The following is a 17,542-nucleotide window of genomic DNA, read 5'->3' as shown; positions in this document are numbered from 1 at the left end:
TCACCCCGTCAGCAAGCAGTTCAGAGAGGCAGCTGTCAATCACATTTCAGAGCAGTTGAACATTTAGCCGATCATCATGACACAATGAGATCAAATATTCTGCATGAGAACTTACCGAGCCGGCCTCATGTCCGCAAACCTTGCCAGAGAGAACAGGCGGTCAACATTCAAAATCAAACTACATTATTCCCAGTAAACCAAAAACAGACACTTAATAGACAGCCTACAGGCAAAAAGACACAAAATTATTAAACATCTGAACCCCATCCAAAAGGGGTCAATTTAGAGGAACGCCACTGACCACCCTATTGATCCCGCCTTATCCGCAGCATACTAGCTGAGATTACCTTTTCCAATAGAGGATTTCAGCTTCCTCGGGGAGAAAAGTCTTGACGCTCATGAACAGTAACTCTTTTTAAATGAACAGCTGTCTATTCCCATAAGTAACACTGCTGCAGAGTGCACAGCAGTGGGTTGCAAGGGAAATGCTTGCTCTGTGCACTGTGTGAGCTCTGCGGCCCACAGACAGAACCAGAGCTCACACTGGGCCCACAATGCAGCTTCATTTGAAGCAAATCATTTGAAACCTACTAGAATATAGGCAGCTAGTTCGCTTTCAATGATGAAAATGCCGTTAGGCTTTTAAGACTTGCTTCAGAGCCATTTGGGCCCAAACTAGATTTGCCAATTAAAGCCCCCCCCCAAAAGAAATAACTTTAGTGCTCACCTCATGTCCCAGCATGGCCGACCACACACCGGCAGCTGTGTGCTGACATCCTGTAGAGGGGGAGCCCAGTGCTTAAATCATAGTCGTATACTGTGAGCGTTTCACGAATTTATCGATGCAGAAATGTGCCAGGCCTCATTGTCACAGTTCAGCAACCAGCAGTGCAGAGGTGAAAGCAAAACCTGTCTGTTCTATAGCCACAGCTGGTCGGGGGTCAGTCCACTGCACAGGACAATCCCACAGACAAGTCTGCACCGCGGCGAGGGAGGGTTCGATACCACCCACGTGGTGCGCGCCAAAAACCACACCCAACTGCGAAGACAATTTAAATCCACAATGAAGTCAGAGCCGCAATGAAGTCAGAGTAATGTTACTATTTGTCCAAGCAAACAGTTAAGAAATGACCGGCATATCTCGCTGAAGAACGAGCGAGGTACCGTCGGCCATTTCGCTTGGTCTAAGCGGTCACGTTAACCAACTTTACTTTTAAAACTCCGATGGAAAATGAATCCTTTATAGGCTACAATCCGTAACAGGACGCATTCCACTTAATGGGATCAGACGTGTAATACAAGGGATCCAGTTTAGTTAGCTAATTTAGCCGTTGGCGGATATGGGTTGCGAGGCGCTCACGAGTAGATGCACAACATGGTTGAACGACTGAATAATACCATAAAAAGAGCAAAAGTCATGTCTTAGCTGCATGCAGACATCCCGCTCGGCGAGATGTCTGTTTGCATTTGGTTCAATATTTAAGAACAACATGTATCGTTACCTGCATGCTCTCCGGTGTGGACCCCACTCGGATGACCGTGGTAAGAGGATCTGATGACGTGACGCGAACGCCTTTATAGGGGAAGTTAACGTCAGTTGGAATCACTTTCCGACAGCAACGCGCGTTCAGGGCGGCTCGGAAATTCTAAATATCATGCGTTGTAAATCAAATACGCAATACACAAGACCATTCGCAATAGGCGAGCTTGGTTTATTTTAAGGTCGCAAGACAACTGTATACGTGTCTGAAACTGGGGACTGGCTTTCTGATTGACATCTCATGTGAAGTCTGGGGTCTGTGCTTTGTGCTTTCATTATTACTTTATTTATATTCCTTTTTGGAGCACTGGGGGAAATATGGGATGTCTCTTCATGTCAGTAAATGTCTCAGGGGGATTATTGCAAAAAACGTTTTGGGGGGCCCAGGGGTCAGCTGTGTACAACTAATAAACCAGGTTTGAAATCATAGTTTTTGGCTAAGTCTTCCATTTCCTCCATTTGCAATTTACTAATATTAATAAGGGGGGAAATTATATTGACACAGAACTTTTCAAAACTCGGAACAAGTACTTACCAATACATTGAAGGCACTTTGGCAATTTAAGATGACAAAGCTGACAAATAATTTACCCAATAAAATATTTTCCTCAAATCTTTTATTTTACCCAAAATAAAATGACTGAGATGTAGAAGTAAAAATCCCAAATCACCCTTGATCCCTCATGCACAACACACAGAATGTGAGAAACTTCTGATGAGTGGATACATAGAGGCCTAAAAACATCCCCGGTGGTGTACTATGGATATTCGTGAGGGGAGGAGCCTGTGAGGAGCCCGAAAAAGAAACCAGCAGCTGTCCAGACGTAGTCCTCCACATCGGAGTATGTCTTATGCAGCTTAATGTTACATCAACCTCACTCCAGTAAATGTATGGAAGAAATGACACTCAACATAAAGTTGAAAACCCCTTATCCCCATAAATGAAGGCCTTCACCTCCCCAGGCACACATCTGATGAGCATATTCCCCAACATACCCACTTATTTTATTATTGATACAAAATACTTCTACTCATGGAAATAAATGCATTCAAGTGACACAATTAGGGAAATCCTCTCCAGTTTTAATTAAAACCTATTTCACTTGCTTTTCATACAAATGCTCTCAAGAACAAGTTAAGAATGTGCATTCTCACTGCAGGATGCCAACGGGTGGAAGATACAGAGGAACTAAATACGTCAAAGTACTACATAGTTCAGATACAAAACAATGGCAAATGGAAACTCTTTGCTTACATCTTCAACAAATATTTTAGAAAGCTTTTGTACTGTAAATGTTGCTGAGACAAGCTAATGAATAAATCCCCCAAAGCTCTCAGCACACATGTGAGTACATGTAAAATGAAACAGGTGTGATTTAAAATAGGTTTCAACGTTTAAACATCAGTTTTAACATTACCTAGATCATTGACCATTGTAGAATCCTGTCCTAAACATTTAAAGAGTTTCTCTGGTCATACTTAAAAAAATAATAAAAATAAAACGACAGAATAATAATTATAAAAAAATGATGTTGATGTTTAAAAAGGTCCCTCCACACATTTAATCCAGCTTTAAAAAAGGGATGTTGCACGAGCAGGTAGATGTAGAACAGAGTAGTGGTCGAAGCACGAGCGAGGGAAACCTTGATTTCCTGCCATTCCAAAGCTAAGAGTCCTTGACTGTCACTGCTCATCTAAATTACAAACATGACCATTTCTGAGCCCGTTACTGTGGGGCAAGTTCAGCTGTACAGTGTCCTCCAGCATCACTCCATACTGTCAGGGTCTGCCTGGGCCATGTAGGCGTCCAGCTCAGCATCCAAGTGGCCTTTGGTCTTCGACATGTAGGCGTCCAGCTGGTTGTCCAGTTGTTCACGGGTTACAGCTTGTCGGCCAACGCCTCGACCTCGTCCGCGGCCACGACCACCTCGACCGGCGAAACCAGCGCGCCCACGCAGTCCTCCGCGGCCTGTCCACAAACAAACAGCAACAGTGACTGAACAGCACCAATCCAAGGTCTATTCACTTAGCAAATTATCTGACCTCTGACTGCGACTCCACCTCGTGCTGCTCCTCTGGACAGAGCTCCCCCTCTGCCGGGAAGTCCTCCGCGATGGCGGCCTCCTCGACGCATTGAGAGACGGCCAGCGAAACCACGACCTCGCATCGGGACCCCTGTGGCAGACACTCGCTTCCCTGTGCAAAGAAAAGAAACAAACCCAGGGACACAATGAGCTGGAATCAGATCCTTATTACTGGGAAAGGTCGTGGATTCCCACCTCTGAGGGACAGGGCTCCCCTCATTACTCCTCCTCGGGCTCTTCCTCGGAGGGCGCCCCTGGTCATTCCTCGCATTCCCCCTCTACCTCCAGCAGCTCCTCCACGCATCAGAGTCCCGAGAGGCCGGCCCAGCCGGGCCTGGATGTTGCTCTTCCCCAGGCGCTGCTTCAGGCTCTGACAGGTAATTCACGAAACCATATCAGCGAAACAAAGGAGCCGGTTCTGTGGAGTAGTCATGCCACAGAAGCTAGCGGCAACCACGGTCAACGACAGCAGCTTTGCTTGTAGACCAAAAGCCAGAGAGCTTGATGCATAGCACCCTGTGCTTTGCATCAGACCGTTACACCGCATTCTGCTCCATGGATCTAGAGCAGTGGTTCTCAACTGGTCTGGCTCCGGGACCCACCATCACCCCTTAATGATAAGCCGCGACCCAAATCGAGGAACATTCTCAACATCTCAAATTTATTCAAAATAAAGTTCATAAGCTGAATTTTATATTCAGGATATTTAATTATCCTAAAAACCCAACGTCTCCCCCATATCAGAAAGGTTTGACCCAACCTGGCACACGCTGCTGAAAACATGGACGGACGAGCCGGCAAAAAAAAAAAACGACACTCCGCTGCATTGAAAAAGTCCCTTCAAAATAAAATCACAGGATGAATTTTTTTTTTTATTCAAATTTTCCCAAGCAAAGGTCCGCGACCCACTAAAAACGGGTCCGCGACCCACCAGTTGAGAATCACTGATCTAGAGCATTGTGGAACTGGCACATGATAAAAGGAGCTACCATAGAGTGACACCTGCCCATCAGCCACCAACATTCACACATCGTAGTAACAGCTACAGGAGCAAGCTATTTGGGATGAACTGTCCAATCCCACCAAAGAGCAACAGACCTTTTACCTAACTGTTTTGTTAGTATTGTTATGTGTTCTTTGGTGATCGGGTGGAGTAAAACACAAAAACTCAACATATCCCGGGGTAACTATTTGCTTATGTTTCCAACCGGAGACATAACTAAACAGGTGTAGGTTAAAAAAAGTATTCGTTGAATTTGTCTTTGTTCGGGTTGTGCAGTAACAATGTGGTCCCCACCATATTGGGGGCGCAACGCTAAGAGGCGTTTATTCTAGTCTTATGTGTATTTAAAAACATTTGTTACCGTCACGGAACTTAAGCGATTTCATAAACTAAGATGTGAGGTTATATTATAACATTTATATCTGTAGATATTCAAATGAATTCTATTACTTAACATTACAGTTAAAAGTGAACTCTTTCGCTGCTGTTGCATCAGCCGCGTCAGTCCTGGATGAATAAAATCTTTGTCTGCCCGCACTGCATGGGTCACCGAATGCGCCCGAATGCAGCCTAGTGACTTTGAGACACAGCTAGACACACACGTTAGCAGGACTTGGGCTCAAACCGCCATGCCTCTGATTGGACGACGGCCATGCTCCCCACAGATCAAACGTTTACAACAGGCTATAAAAGGAGATACCTGTATGCTGTGAACAAGGCATGATAGTATTGTCCCCAAGAGCCCCCCCCGTCGAAATAATACGATTTATTAATATGGAGCCAGTTTGGGGTTTGACAGGTCAAAACACAAAGACGCAGCGAAGGAGCAGGATCACTGTTCTGATCATGTCTCCGGCCCCTAAAAGACACACACACACGGTAAGGAGGCCACTGCAACGGACCAAACAATCAAATGTTAGTTTTATGAAGGATGGAGTGCATGGCCATTTACTGTGTTCACCACCATCCATCCACCCACCTGAGAAGGACATGAGGCAGGTACAAGGTAACCACAGACCTCTGCACACATTTCCAGCTTGTTTATAAAAATGTCCCGTTACAGGACTCATCATAGCCTTTATGGCGAACGTTGCTTTTGTCCTTAAAAACATGGTAGTGCAAATCGTTTTATGTTACATTACTTGTGAGAATGTACAATGTGAGGTATTAGAATAGGGTCAGTCTGATATAAATCATATAGACTTAATAAAGTAAATTTCAATTTTCAAATTTCTGCAGGCCATGTCCACACTACTACATTCCCATTTTAGTAAAGGTTACTGTTGCTACGGTCACACTGAGCCTCCACACGTTGCCCGAGTTTCAGGACAACAAAAATGCAGGTTTGATAACTCTGCCGAGAACGAATACATTTGGCAACGCCACGGCCTCTTCTCATAAAATGCACAAGTATGAAAGTGAATAGCGGCGGTCAAGTCCAATGACCACTTCAGACCTACGGAGCAGACGTCTGAAGTCAGTTGGAGGCTTTGAGGAGGGCGACAACACAAAACTGAGGACTTCTGATCAATGCTTATTTTGTTCTGCACAACTACAGTCGAGTCCACATATAAACTGTAACAAAAAACAAAAGCATTAAATGCTCTCTGCTAGCAGAGACTTCAGCCAGGCGGATAAACAAGTGTCGATGACCACATTTAAATAGCCAATAATCTAGTAAACTATAAGGTGATTTCTCCTTTTATGAGCAAAAGAATCAAGCAAACCCATTTCTTACACTAGAAACACTACCAGAGGGTTTTACTTTAAAGGAGCAATTATTTTTTCTTGTTCCCATATAGCAGCCGTGTCTCAAAACATGGCTGTGTGTGGTAAAACCCATCGTCTGATCGTTGGCCTCACCTGCTTGTGGTTCAGAGCTGCTTGCACCGAGGGCCGGTTCTCCATCTGCTGGGCAAGCCGGCGATTGCGGGCACTAGCCAAATGCTGCTGTTGCATGGTGGCTCGAATGCTAACTGCAGCAGGCTGCTTGTTCTTCAGCATGTTAGTGAAGCTTTGGAGTTGGGAGGGAAAAAGAGGGAGGAAGTAAAAGAGGGGGACAGCGGATATGCAGGAGGAGGAGGAAGCAGGGTTCCACATCAAGTCAACTTCTCATAGAATGGACGAAGCCACATAGACTGTGGTGGCCTTCTGGTTATGCAAGACTTATGTTCCAGTTGTTGGCACTCACTTTCTCAACGACATGACCATCCAGAATGACTAATACTTGATTAAGCATGTTGTCTCAAAGAAGAAAGGCAAACTCAAAGACAGAGGGACAGAGGTAGAGACGGGACAGAAGAACGCCATTTGCCACTTACAGGCCTCCAGCTGCCAGGCTGGGGTGTCATCATGCTGCAGCAGCAGAGGCCTTGGACGTGAGGAGTGCCTAGCCACCCAGCCACTTACAGCAAGGACCGCGACGTGTGGTGAAACCACAGAGACACTCAAGGGATGGAGAGATGAGAGGGAAGGGGATCTCTGTCACGTCCAAGCTGGGACTGGGTATCTGGTCTTTTATAGATGTTGAGCAGAGAAGAGAAAGAATGACACGAGAAGGAAAAAAAGCATTTGCTTTACTTTCACTGGTTTGGGAGAGGTCGAAAGGATTGAGAGGTGCCTCATTATCCCGGTTTAGCTTAAGCCTTCCTTTCACCTTTTTGGTGTATACTTGATGTATACTGTGCTGTTTAATAGTGAGCAGGAGTGCTGCAGCATTTGCAGGACAGCGGTCAGGTCCAGCATAGGCTAACCAACGCTTAGCCTGAACAACCACTACCCTCTCCCCTTGTCTATGTGTGTGTACTGCTCACAAGATATCTGGCCAGAGTCCACCCTTTCTTCTCCACGCTACAATCACATCCAAACCCACCGGATCGCCAAAAATATTGACAGAGCCAACAAGGTTGAGTGAGCAGTGCACACACTGGGGACAGCTAGAACAGCATCCATGTCAGGTCAGGTCCCCCAACAGTAGCCTTCCGTAGGGAGCACTAGAACCATCACAAGCCATGGCTGGCCCTCGCATCTGGTGTGTAACTGCTGACAGGGTGCGTGGCGCCTCACCGCTCGTTTAGGGACACTTTGGTGGTACTTTTCAGCACAACTTTTTGGGAGGAGGCTGCGCTCATTGTGGCAGACTTTGCTTGCAGGCTCCTGGAAACAGTGGGGATAGAGTTTTTCACGTTTAGTTATACATTTCCATGCTGGCAAAACTAGAATAGGAATTGAAAAATAAATACGTTTACGTCTATAGCTCTGAATAGTATTTTGCGCTAGCCGGTGTGATAGTAACACTTTATTAAACAAGCTGCGTGCTCATCGAATGTGGGCAAAAGACGTCCCCTTCTGATGAACACATGAATGATGATTCTGACTGCACTCTGAACCGCCCTCACGGTCCAGATGACGCTAACGTTAAATTAACATTATATTATCTAGCGGCGTGCTCAGTGGTTAGCGGTCTAGATTGGAGTCAAGAATAGAGCAGCTTTTCCATCAGTCGGAACTATTAGCTCAACTGGGCTAACACACACAAATTAAATTACGTTGTTAGCCGGGTCGCGAGGACTTCTGATCACACCAGAGGCCTATTAGGACATTCTATATTAATTAAGGAAGCTTTAATACAAGTCAAGTGTCTCAAATAATCATTTTCAGTATTTTATACTTACAGTGAATGATGCGTCGGTCTAAAAAAGCCTTGCGGCCAGCTATGGTTAGCTTTGGTAGCTAACTGGTGCTGCCGTGTGAGCGGTCTAAAAAGCCTCTTATTTAAGTACAAGCTGAAGTAAGTTAACTTCCTAAATGGGAGCTCAAAGAAACTGTCTGAATTCGAGTCTTTCTCCGACTGAACGCAAAATGCTCCCTAAAATGGTGCTGCTAGCTCAATTTACCGACCACTTGAAGAAAATGGAGAGGTGTGCTACGTCATCAACAAGTGACGTGGCTTCCGGTCGGGCTGAAAGTGTTGCTTGTTTACTAAAATGGCGTCAGCTGCTGTAGTGGCGACTTCTTCCGGCAAAGATGCTATAGCCGAGGGGTTGCTCGACCTGATGAGACCAGCCATTCAGCAGCTCGACGTGCACGTCCACTCAGTCAGGTACATGCGATTCTCGGTTGAATGCGGATGTATTTAATCGTTGTCTGGATAATCCAAAAAAAACCTCCCCCCAGAGCTGGCATCTCAGCAGCCCGCTTGACTGTCTCGTGACACTGTGTCGGTCCGGTGTTTTTTGGTAGTTGTCGTTATTGCTTGTACATATATTAAAACGTATAAGCCTTTGGTGTCATATTTCCTATCACGTGTTCAGCGTTTGAATGGATGTGTGTTGTAGTTACAAATGATGACACTTAATCCGATCTAATGGGTGTTTTTGTTTCTCTGTACAATCTGCCTCTGGATTCATGGGGATCATTTCCACATAACAGAGAAAGCCAAGTAGAATTAAGAGAGCATATAGACAATCTGGCTACAGGTACGTTATTGAATTAAATTGGAAATTAAAATACATACCATTGTTTTTATGAGGTATGTTAAATAACTTGTTTGCTAAATATTGTATCTGTCTGTGTACTTTTTTTGCAGAGTTGTGCCGGATAAATGAACACCAAAAGGTGGCTCTGGACCTGGACCCCTATGTGAAGAAGCTGCTGAATGCAAGACGTCGAGTGGTGCTCGTGAACAACATCCTGCAGAATGCTCAGGTCAGCAGCAAATTGTTGGTGTGAGATCTTTGAAAGCTTTAACAATTAACATATTACCAACTCCGGAGTCCCCCTCAGCTCTAGAAGGCCTTTTAGCAACTTCTACTTATTTGACTTTTGTGTTCTCTCCAACCTCTGCTCCTATCACCATGCTTTCTAGTGGCAGAAGTATGGAAGTAAATCTGTGCCATCGGGGGTTGAAATAAAAAGTTGATTGAATTTCTAGCACTGAATATTTATGCATTGAAATTATGTACCTGAATGTTTTTCAACATTAAAACACCGCAAAAAAATTCAACCTAAAAAAAAAAATGTTGAAATATTCGAAATGGAGGCTACAATATTCAACCCCAAAAAATTCAACCTTGGCACACCAACATCCGGAGGCTACAATATTCAACCCAAATAAATTCAACCTTGGCACACCAACATCCGGGACACTAAGGAAGAGCAATCGATTCTAGATTCAAGATCAGGAGCGTGCGTCAAGCTAAAGGAGCGAGCACCCAAAACACCTTCGGCTTTGGATTGTAAACATGTCCAATAATAACGGGGCTTTAACTCTTCTTCATGTCATCAGTGTGGTTTGTTTCTGTAAGATTCCGTAATAGACAGCTGACATTTGTACATTAACAGACTGTATTGGACATGAACTAAGCGGAAGTTAAACGGGAGCGTACAGCCGCTCACAATACGCCTCTTCTAGTTTTGAATTCATTTAATGATGCTGAGATCCTTGGACAAGCTGTTAGGAGTGATTGGCGGAGTTTTGAATCCAGGAACGCGCTTGAAGAGGCACATGAGCCGCTGTATCGTAGTGGGGGGGGGGGCAGCGGCTTTAGCGGAGCGTGCAGACGCATAAACCCGACAGGACATGCAGGAATAACCGCAGTAGCGTCGGTGGAAGGATCCTTTTTCACAGCGGCACAAGCCGATCTCAGTTGGGTATTAATCGACATTCAAAGTCCACGTAACGTTAAATGAGTCTTCATGACCATGGGTAAACTTTATTGAGGATCTGGCACAACACAGCGACCTGCAAGTAGCGCAGAGTCTTACATAAAGGGATGTACGTCTTAATGCGAGGCTTTAGAATTTATCTCAAAGGGATCCTGTATTTGCTCGTAAAGTCTGAAACGAGAACCCCTTTTTCAGTGACGGTGTTACGTGCCTACTGGTTTTTGAACCTACTGGTTTGGCTACGGGTGCGTGTTTGTTTTCCCCCGGCAGGCAGGTGTTGTCTGCCTCCGTCACTTGAGTCGTCACACATTTGCAAACATATTGTTCTGAAAATGTTAAAAAATGCATCCCATATCCATTGCAGCGATTACGATTGTATAAGTGAGCACTACGTCACTGCCACATATGAAGAAATACATAAAAGAACATTTATTAAAAGTCCGCCACAACCGGGATTCGAACCGTGTCGCCACAGAGCGGCTGTGCTACACACTCGGCCAACCGAGCTTAAGGGATTTTATTTGATTTGTATATTTTAATAGAGTTGTATATCGTCAGTGGCAAGCAAACGTTTTGGTTTAGGGTGAACATTATATGTTCTTTTATGTATTTCTTCATACGTTGCCACACTGATGGCATGAAGAAGAGTTAAAGTCCCGTTATTATTGGACATGGATACAATCCGAAGCCGAAGGTGTTTTGGGTGCTCGCTCCTTTAGCTTGACGCACGCTCCTGATCTTGAATCTAGAATCGATTGCTCTTCCTTAGTGTCCCGGATGTTGGTGTGCCAAGGTTGAATTTTTTGGGGTTGAATATTGTAGCCTCCATTTCGAATATTTCAACATTTATTTTTTTTAGGTTGAATTTTTTTGCGGTGTTTGAATGTTGAAAAACATTCAGGTACATAATTTCAATGCATAAATATTCAGTGCTAGAAATTCAATCAACTTTTTATTTCAACCCCCGATGGCACAGATTTACTTCCATACAGAAGGCAACTCTTTTAAGAAAGATAGCTCTCACAACCAAAAGTAAGAAGGCTGTTAGACACAAGCTGGTTAACATGGTCTGTAGCAGCTAAAGAGACAGAGGTAAAAGTGTAAATATCTGTACTATGGACGACAGGGGGACATAAAGAATCAAAATATTTGCCTGGTCTGTTAATACAGCTGTCGGTATTGCTCAAACAGCCCCTACTACTGCAACCATTGACAATACCTTTACCCCTATCAATATTACAACCAACACTTCAAATCATTAGTTTTATTAATAATAACTGCTACTCCCTGAAAAACCAGGCCATCGCTAAGTGTCTAACCCAAGGACACATGGACTAGTGGATGCGGCAATCGTACCGCCAATACTCTGATTGAAGGGGGACCCCGCTCTGATGCCGAGTCAGTCCCTAAACACCCTCTTATATCTGGCTTCTGTGAAAGATCAGAATTGCTATCCATTCCTAGGACAGGTGTCTCTACAGAAAGAGAGAGAGACAGACGAACAGTAAAAAAAGTCTACAAAGCAGCCACATGACCTAAGCATTGTGTCCCCAGGAACGTCTGCGACGACTCAACCACAACGTGGCCAAGGAGACCGCTCGGCGAAAGACCATGTTGGAGGCTTCAGGAGTGTTCACCTCCCGCTCGCCCAGTAAACCTTGAACCTCCTCCTGTTCCTGCTCTGTGAACTGTCCTTACACGTTGCTGAAAACTGCAACCGGAGGAGCACTCTTCTTCCTTTGATGTGCTCACCCGTTTTTCCAGCGACGTGCTGTCCTGCAGTGCTTTGTCCAATAATGTGTTCAAAATAAAAATCCTGGCTGCAATCTGATCAACGTTAGGCAGCTGTCCAATAACAAAATACAACCCAATCTGCTTTCCAGTTTCACTACATCATACATATGTTCTACAGATTCAATAACTACCCATGACCTCCTGTGGGAAGTTATTAATTGAGTGGTACACAAGAGGAACATTTTATCTAAATGAAAAGGAGTCAAATCTACATTATCCATACAACGACATAGAAAACAAATATTGATTCAATTTGAGCACCAGAATCCTTTAAGAAAACCTTGGTTTATTGCAGCAGGTCAAGGGTGGGACCGAAGCCAGCTCTGTCCACAAAGACATACAGTAACTCATTGATATAAACTGTTTGTCATATGCACTTTCATTAGTTAATAGCTGGTTGTTTGTCAGGCAATCACAATAAATGGCATCAGTAAACACAGAAAAGTATTCCATAAAGTGCAATACAAATAGATAAAACCATAACAACTCTTATGTTTCAGCTTTACATTTAAATTGCTTCACATTAAAAAATTCTAAAATAAATAATTGGAAATCAACGGAGCACGGGCTTACTCTGATCTCAATGTAATGTTAGCGAATTAGGTGTGAGAAGCCTCCCCTTTGCTAACATTTGGTCTCCGCTGTTTGTCCAAATCCAAATCTATTCTTGAGGTTCCAAACATTTTCAAAGCAATTTGGCTTTGAATGTGAGTAGTTGATAGAGTTATCTTATCTCCTCTTGTTTGAAGCAAACCGGTTAGCTGACAACCATCCAAGCTAAATAGCCGCAGCTTATTCGTGTTTTACTGGAATAACATCGAAGCATATATTTAAATATATATGTTCCTCGCGGAGCATGCCCCGGACCCCCAAAGGGGTTTGGATCCATGTCACCTTTTTCATCCCTGATGAGTTTGCACCCCTGACAGTATTTTTCATTTAAGCAGCAAGAGCTATGGTCCATTTGAGATCAGTTGGTTTCATTTATGTGAAGAAACTAAAAGCTGCTTGGACCTGTTTGGTTCGGATGGGAAGTCATTTGTCGAATGCAAATAGAAGGTCATTCATCATTTTCACCACTGTTTTTCTGTGCTTATGTAGAAAGTCACACAACAGATTTGAGACTTCTTTAAATGATCTTCGGCCACATCCACACTGCAACAATTTTTAACGCATGACGGAAAACAGATACGTTTGGAAACGCTCACAAGGACAGATGGGCTCGCAAACGGGGACGTTTGTTTGTGTGCACGATGGGAAACGGATCAGTTTGACAACGATTACACCCACACCTGCGTTTGCTAATTGATTGGTTCATAGCACTTGTGACGTTTCTTGACTTATTTCGTCACCCCCCTTTCACGTGACCGGTTCCAGGAAGAAGACAAGCTGCCAGGGCTACCAGCGATTCATTTGATAACAAAGAAGAGGTTTAATTACAGCTACCTTGAAGGACTGTGGTACATGTCCTCTCAACAAAGACAGATTCATTATATCCAGTAAAGATGTGCTAAAGGAAAAACTTCAATCCAAGAGACAAGTAGAAGATTTAGATTTGGAAGAGAAGCCGTCCAAGCAGGGTTAGGGTTCATAAAGTCATCACTACTGAGGTCCAAGGAATACAGACTCTCTGTAAGTCTGCCCACATTGCTGAAGAGAAACCTGGGTTTGCTTTTCTCTACCAATGAAGAATACCGTTTTTCTCGATTGTTTACACACAAATTCTGGTACTTGACACACAATGACCACAACACTGATGCACCAACCCCCTGAACCAAATCTGCTACAAGCAAAACTACAAACTACAAGCACAATTCTTGCTTTACACTCAAATTGCAGTTCTAAAACACACTTTTTTCAAAACACTACACACAATTCTCTGCATTCTCTGCACAATTTTCATGAAGAAAATTTTGTTTTCACAAGACAAACACTGTCATTCAAAATTCTAAAGTCAATTGCCCTACTATGCACACTGACTCGTCACATGGGAAAACACCTGTCACACAGTGTTACATTTACGAATCAGAGCTTTAGCATAAAAGGGCAAAAGGTGAGCTCTTCTGTTTTGGAGCAATGGATGACAACATTAGAAACGGAGCCAGAGGAGTGAGAGTAAGAGCAGGAGGACGAGGGGAGGACAAGGACGAGGAAGGCCAAGGACCGTAAACTCTGATGAGATCTGAGTCACTTTGGTTGACCAAAGCTATGGAGGAATTCTTTTCTGCCTGGAGATGGAAAGTTTATGACCGAAATCTACAAACGCATATCCCCCTTCTCTAAGCTATGGAAGATGCATGTGGAGAAAAAGCAGTTGATGCTTTTCATGGCTGGATTCGACATGCTGAGCGATATTTCCCCCACTGCTTGGCCAGTGAAAACATTGCTTGTGATGTGGATGAGGTTCTGTGGAAATGACCGGAACAGAAGACAGGATGCAGCATAGTCTTTTTTACTGTAACTTATACAGTAAATTCTTGTTTTGTATGTAGACCACTGTATGTGCAACTTTGTGTTGGTTGGGATGTACACTGTGTGCATTGTTTTCGTGGGGAAAATAAAATATATTTGTTACCGTGTATTTGTGTGTGTGAGTACAAAAACAATTTCTAAAATATTTTACAACGCATATCTATGTACTGTCTGTAGTAAGTGTAACACTGAACAAAAAAAAGGTCAAAGTCAATATGATGAATTCATCATAGTGTTTTACATTGAGCACATCAGTCTTCAACTGGTTCTTATAAAAGTCTATTCATATGATGGTTTGTGTTTGTCATTTGAAAACAAAATACCATTTTGAGAAGAAATTACATTGTTTTAAATGTAAAGTTTAATTTTGCAGGAGTAGTGAGGGGTTTTGCCCATTGTGTGTGTGTTTTTTGATTTGTGTGTAGAGTTCTGAGAGTATGAGGCATGCTTTAGGAAAATGTGTGTAAACAATCGAGAAAAACTGTAATAAGCTGCTCTTGCATAATGGCGGGCCTTATATGCTTTAAGGCTTTCTCGCCAAACTAGTCTAGATTCTTCTATATTGGTGGAATGTCATATCTGCTCAAGAGTGTGCACAGTTTGCTGGTTTGAGGGCCCTGTACACTTAGACAAAGAGCACTGGCTGTATTGTTTTCCAGGTTGGGTGTAAAAAACAGACTAAGACTATAATCTGGTTTAGATTTAAGGTTTATTAAAAGGCTATAGTCAGAAATAGTTGCCACTCCACCTCCTCCACTGGTGCCTCGAGGACTATTATTCGTGGAGTATTTCCGTGTTTTTATTTGTTTTTCTTAGTATTTTTACTTAACCCTAAGTAACCCTAAACCAAACCGAATTTCACAACATTTTCCTCAACCCAACTAAGCAGTTTTGTTTGTCTAAGCTTGAGTTTCTTGTGAAGACAGAGGCTTAGTGCAAAGACTCTGCATGTAATCAGCATAAATTAACACATTGTAGGCTTAAGTAGGAAGACGCATGAGACAAGAGGGTCGCTAAATTCTATACATGTGCAAATGATATTGCACTGGCATCGCAAATGATATTGATCTGGTTTGATATTAGATGATGAAAAGTGTGTAAAGTTATCTCCATGATTATCCAATATAATGACGACCGAATTTTGCTTCTGCGTTCAGGCTTTGTAAATTATTGTTATTGTTATTACAATTTTTCTCGATTGTTTAGACACATTTTCTCAAAGCATGCCTCATACTCTCAGAACTCTACACACAATTCAAAAAACACACACCCAATGGGCAAAACCCCTCAATACTCCTGCAAAATGAAACTTTACATTCAAAACAATATAATTTCTTCTCAAAATGGTATTTTGTTTTCAAATGACAAACACAAACCATCATATGAATATACTTTTATAAGAACCAGTTGAATACTGATGTGCTCAATGTAAAACACTATGATGAATGGCAAACACTTCTCCATTCATCATAATGACTTTGACCTTTTTTTTACATTTACTACAGACAGTACATACATACGTGTGTTGTAAAATATTTTAGAATATTGTTTTTTTACTCAGAACACACAAATTCACAGTAACAAATATATTTTTTTTCCCCACGAAAGCAATGTACACAGTGTACATCCCAACCAACACAAAGTTGCACATACAGTGGTCTACATACAAAACAACAGAAGAATTTACTGTATACAGTTATACTGTTCCGGTCTATTCCACAGCACATCACAAGCAATGTTTTCCCATGCCAAGCAGCGGGGGAAATATTGCTCAGCATGTCGAATCCAGCCATGAAAAGCATCAACTGCTTTATCTCCACATGCGTCTTCCACACATAGCTTAGAGAAGAGGGATATGCGTTTGTGGATTTCGGTCATACACTTTCCATCTCCAGGCAGAAAAGAATTCCTCCATAGCTTTGGTCAACCAAAGTGGCTGGGATCTCATCAGAGTTTACGGTCCTTGGCCTTCCTCGTCCTTGTCCTCCCCCTGTCCTCCTCCTCTTACTCTCACTCCTCTGCCTCTGTTTCTAATGTTGTCATCCATTGCTCCAAAACAGAAGAGCTCACCTGTTGCCCTTTTATGCAAAAGCTCTGATTCCTAATTGTAACACTGTGTGACAGGTGTTTGCCCATGTGACGAGTCAGTGTGCATAGTAGGGCAATTGACTTTAGAATTTTGAATGACAGTGTGTTTCTTGTTAAAACAAGATTTTCTTCATGAAAATTGTGCCAAATGCAGAGAATTGTGTGTATTGTTTTGAAAAAAGTGTGTTTTAGAACTGCAATTTGAGTGTAAAGCCAGAATTGTGTTTGTAGTTTAGTAGAATTGGTTCAGGGGATTGGTGCATGAGTTACATGTTGTGGTCATTGTGTGTCCAGTACCAGTATTTGTGTGTAAACATTTGAGAAAAACTGTAATAGCTTTTGGAGCTTTCAGTCAAACCGTTTCTTAAATTACTCATAACACATAAGCCAAAGGTTATTTGGAAAAATGTATTGATGATTTATTGCTGTTAGCACCTTAGAAGCAACGCTGAGTGGATGATGCTAGCACTATAGGAAAGGCATTAAGGCCTCATTGGATCCTTCCAATGGGAGAATGCATTTTCTCAGTAGAGGAAAGGAAGTATCCATACTATATTTAATCACTGTGGATGACTCGGAGAGGAGCCCTCATGGCGTCATAACGTCATTTGGAAGATTTGTTATCACACATACATCAGAGGCTTATTTCCAATCCCTGCAGAGCTCCTGTCATGCTAATGAAAGCAATCACTTTGAATCACAGTTCTGTTCTTACTGAGCCTGAGGAAGCGGTGTCATAAATGTGTACAATTTGCAAGACTGATCTAACATTTATTCCATAATCCCTAAATATATGGTAGGCCCCACAGCATGTTAACTGTGACCATTACAGTTTTTCTCTATCGGTTGGGCTCATTTTTTGAAACAGAAATGACATTCTCAAAACAACATGGA

General features: G+C 42.9%; 2 protein-coding genes and 1 non-coding gene across 5 annotated transcripts; 1 reads left to right on the top strand and 2 right to left on the bottom strand.

The window, feature by feature from the left end:
* Positions 1 to 14: 14 nt before the first annotated feature.
* Positions 15 to 84, bottom strand: LOC119219770 (small nucleolar RNA Z40). Its single transcript, XR_005120529.2, has one exon. It is a non-coding gene; the product is annotated as a small nucleolar RNA Z40 (small nucleolar RNA).
* A 2,518-nt stretch (positions 85 to 2,602) lies between these two features.
* chtopa (chromatin target of PRMT1a) lies at positions 2,603 to 8,550 on the bottom strand. 3 transcript variants are annotated; one of them, XM_037473535.2, is made up of 6 exons: positions 8,302 to 8,550; positions 7,694 to 7,783; positions 6,491 to 6,641; positions 3,820 to 3,994; positions 3,584 to 3,736; positions 2,603 to 3,509 (listed from the first exon to the last, which is right to left on the bottom strand). In XM_037473535.2, exons 2-6 carry the CDS (start codon positions 7,756 to 7,758, stop codon positions 3,307 to 3,309), a joined length of 747 nt encoding a protein of 248 aa, XP_037329432.1. In that variant the 5' UTR covers positions 7,759 to 7,783; positions 8,302 to 8,550; the 3' UTR covers positions 2,603 to 3,306. The 3 variants fall into 3 exon arrangements, with proteins under 3 accessions (XP_037329432.1, XP_037329433.1, XP_037329431.1); XM_037473536.2 differs by lacking the exons at positions 7,694 to 7,783; positions 8,302 to 8,550 and adding an exon at positions 6,819 to 7,687; XM_037473534.2 differs by lacking the exons at positions 7,694 to 7,783; positions 8,302 to 8,550 and having other exon boundaries at positions 6,491 to 7,687.
* Positions 8,551 to 8,598: 48 nt separating this feature from the next.
* On the top strand, positions 8,599 to 14,667 carry snapin (SNAP associated protein). Its single transcript, XM_037473561.2, has 4 exons — positions 8,599 to 8,729; positions 9,059 to 9,105; positions 9,216 to 9,334; positions 11,849 to 14,667. The coding sequence occupies exons 1-4, from the start codon at positions 8,614 to 8,616 to the stop codon at positions 11,954 to 11,956; spliced, it is 390 nt and encodes a 129-aa protein (XP_037329458.2). The 5' UTR covers positions 8,599 to 8,613; the 3' UTR covers positions 11,957 to 14,667.
* The last annotated feature ends 2,875 nt before the right edge of the window (positions 14,668 to 17,542 follow it).

This window comes from Pungitius pungitius, chromosome 17 (genome assembly GCF_949316345.1).
Source record: "Pungitius pungitius chromosome 17, fPunPun2.1, whole genome shotgun sequence".
In the NCBI taxonomy this organism is placed as follows: Eukaryota; Metazoa; Chordata; class Actinopteri; order Perciformes; family Gasterosteidae; genus Pungitius; species Pungitius pungitius.
The sequence above is the reverse complement of the archived record's forward strand: the minus strand, read 5'-3'. Positions and strand labels throughout refer to the sequence as shown.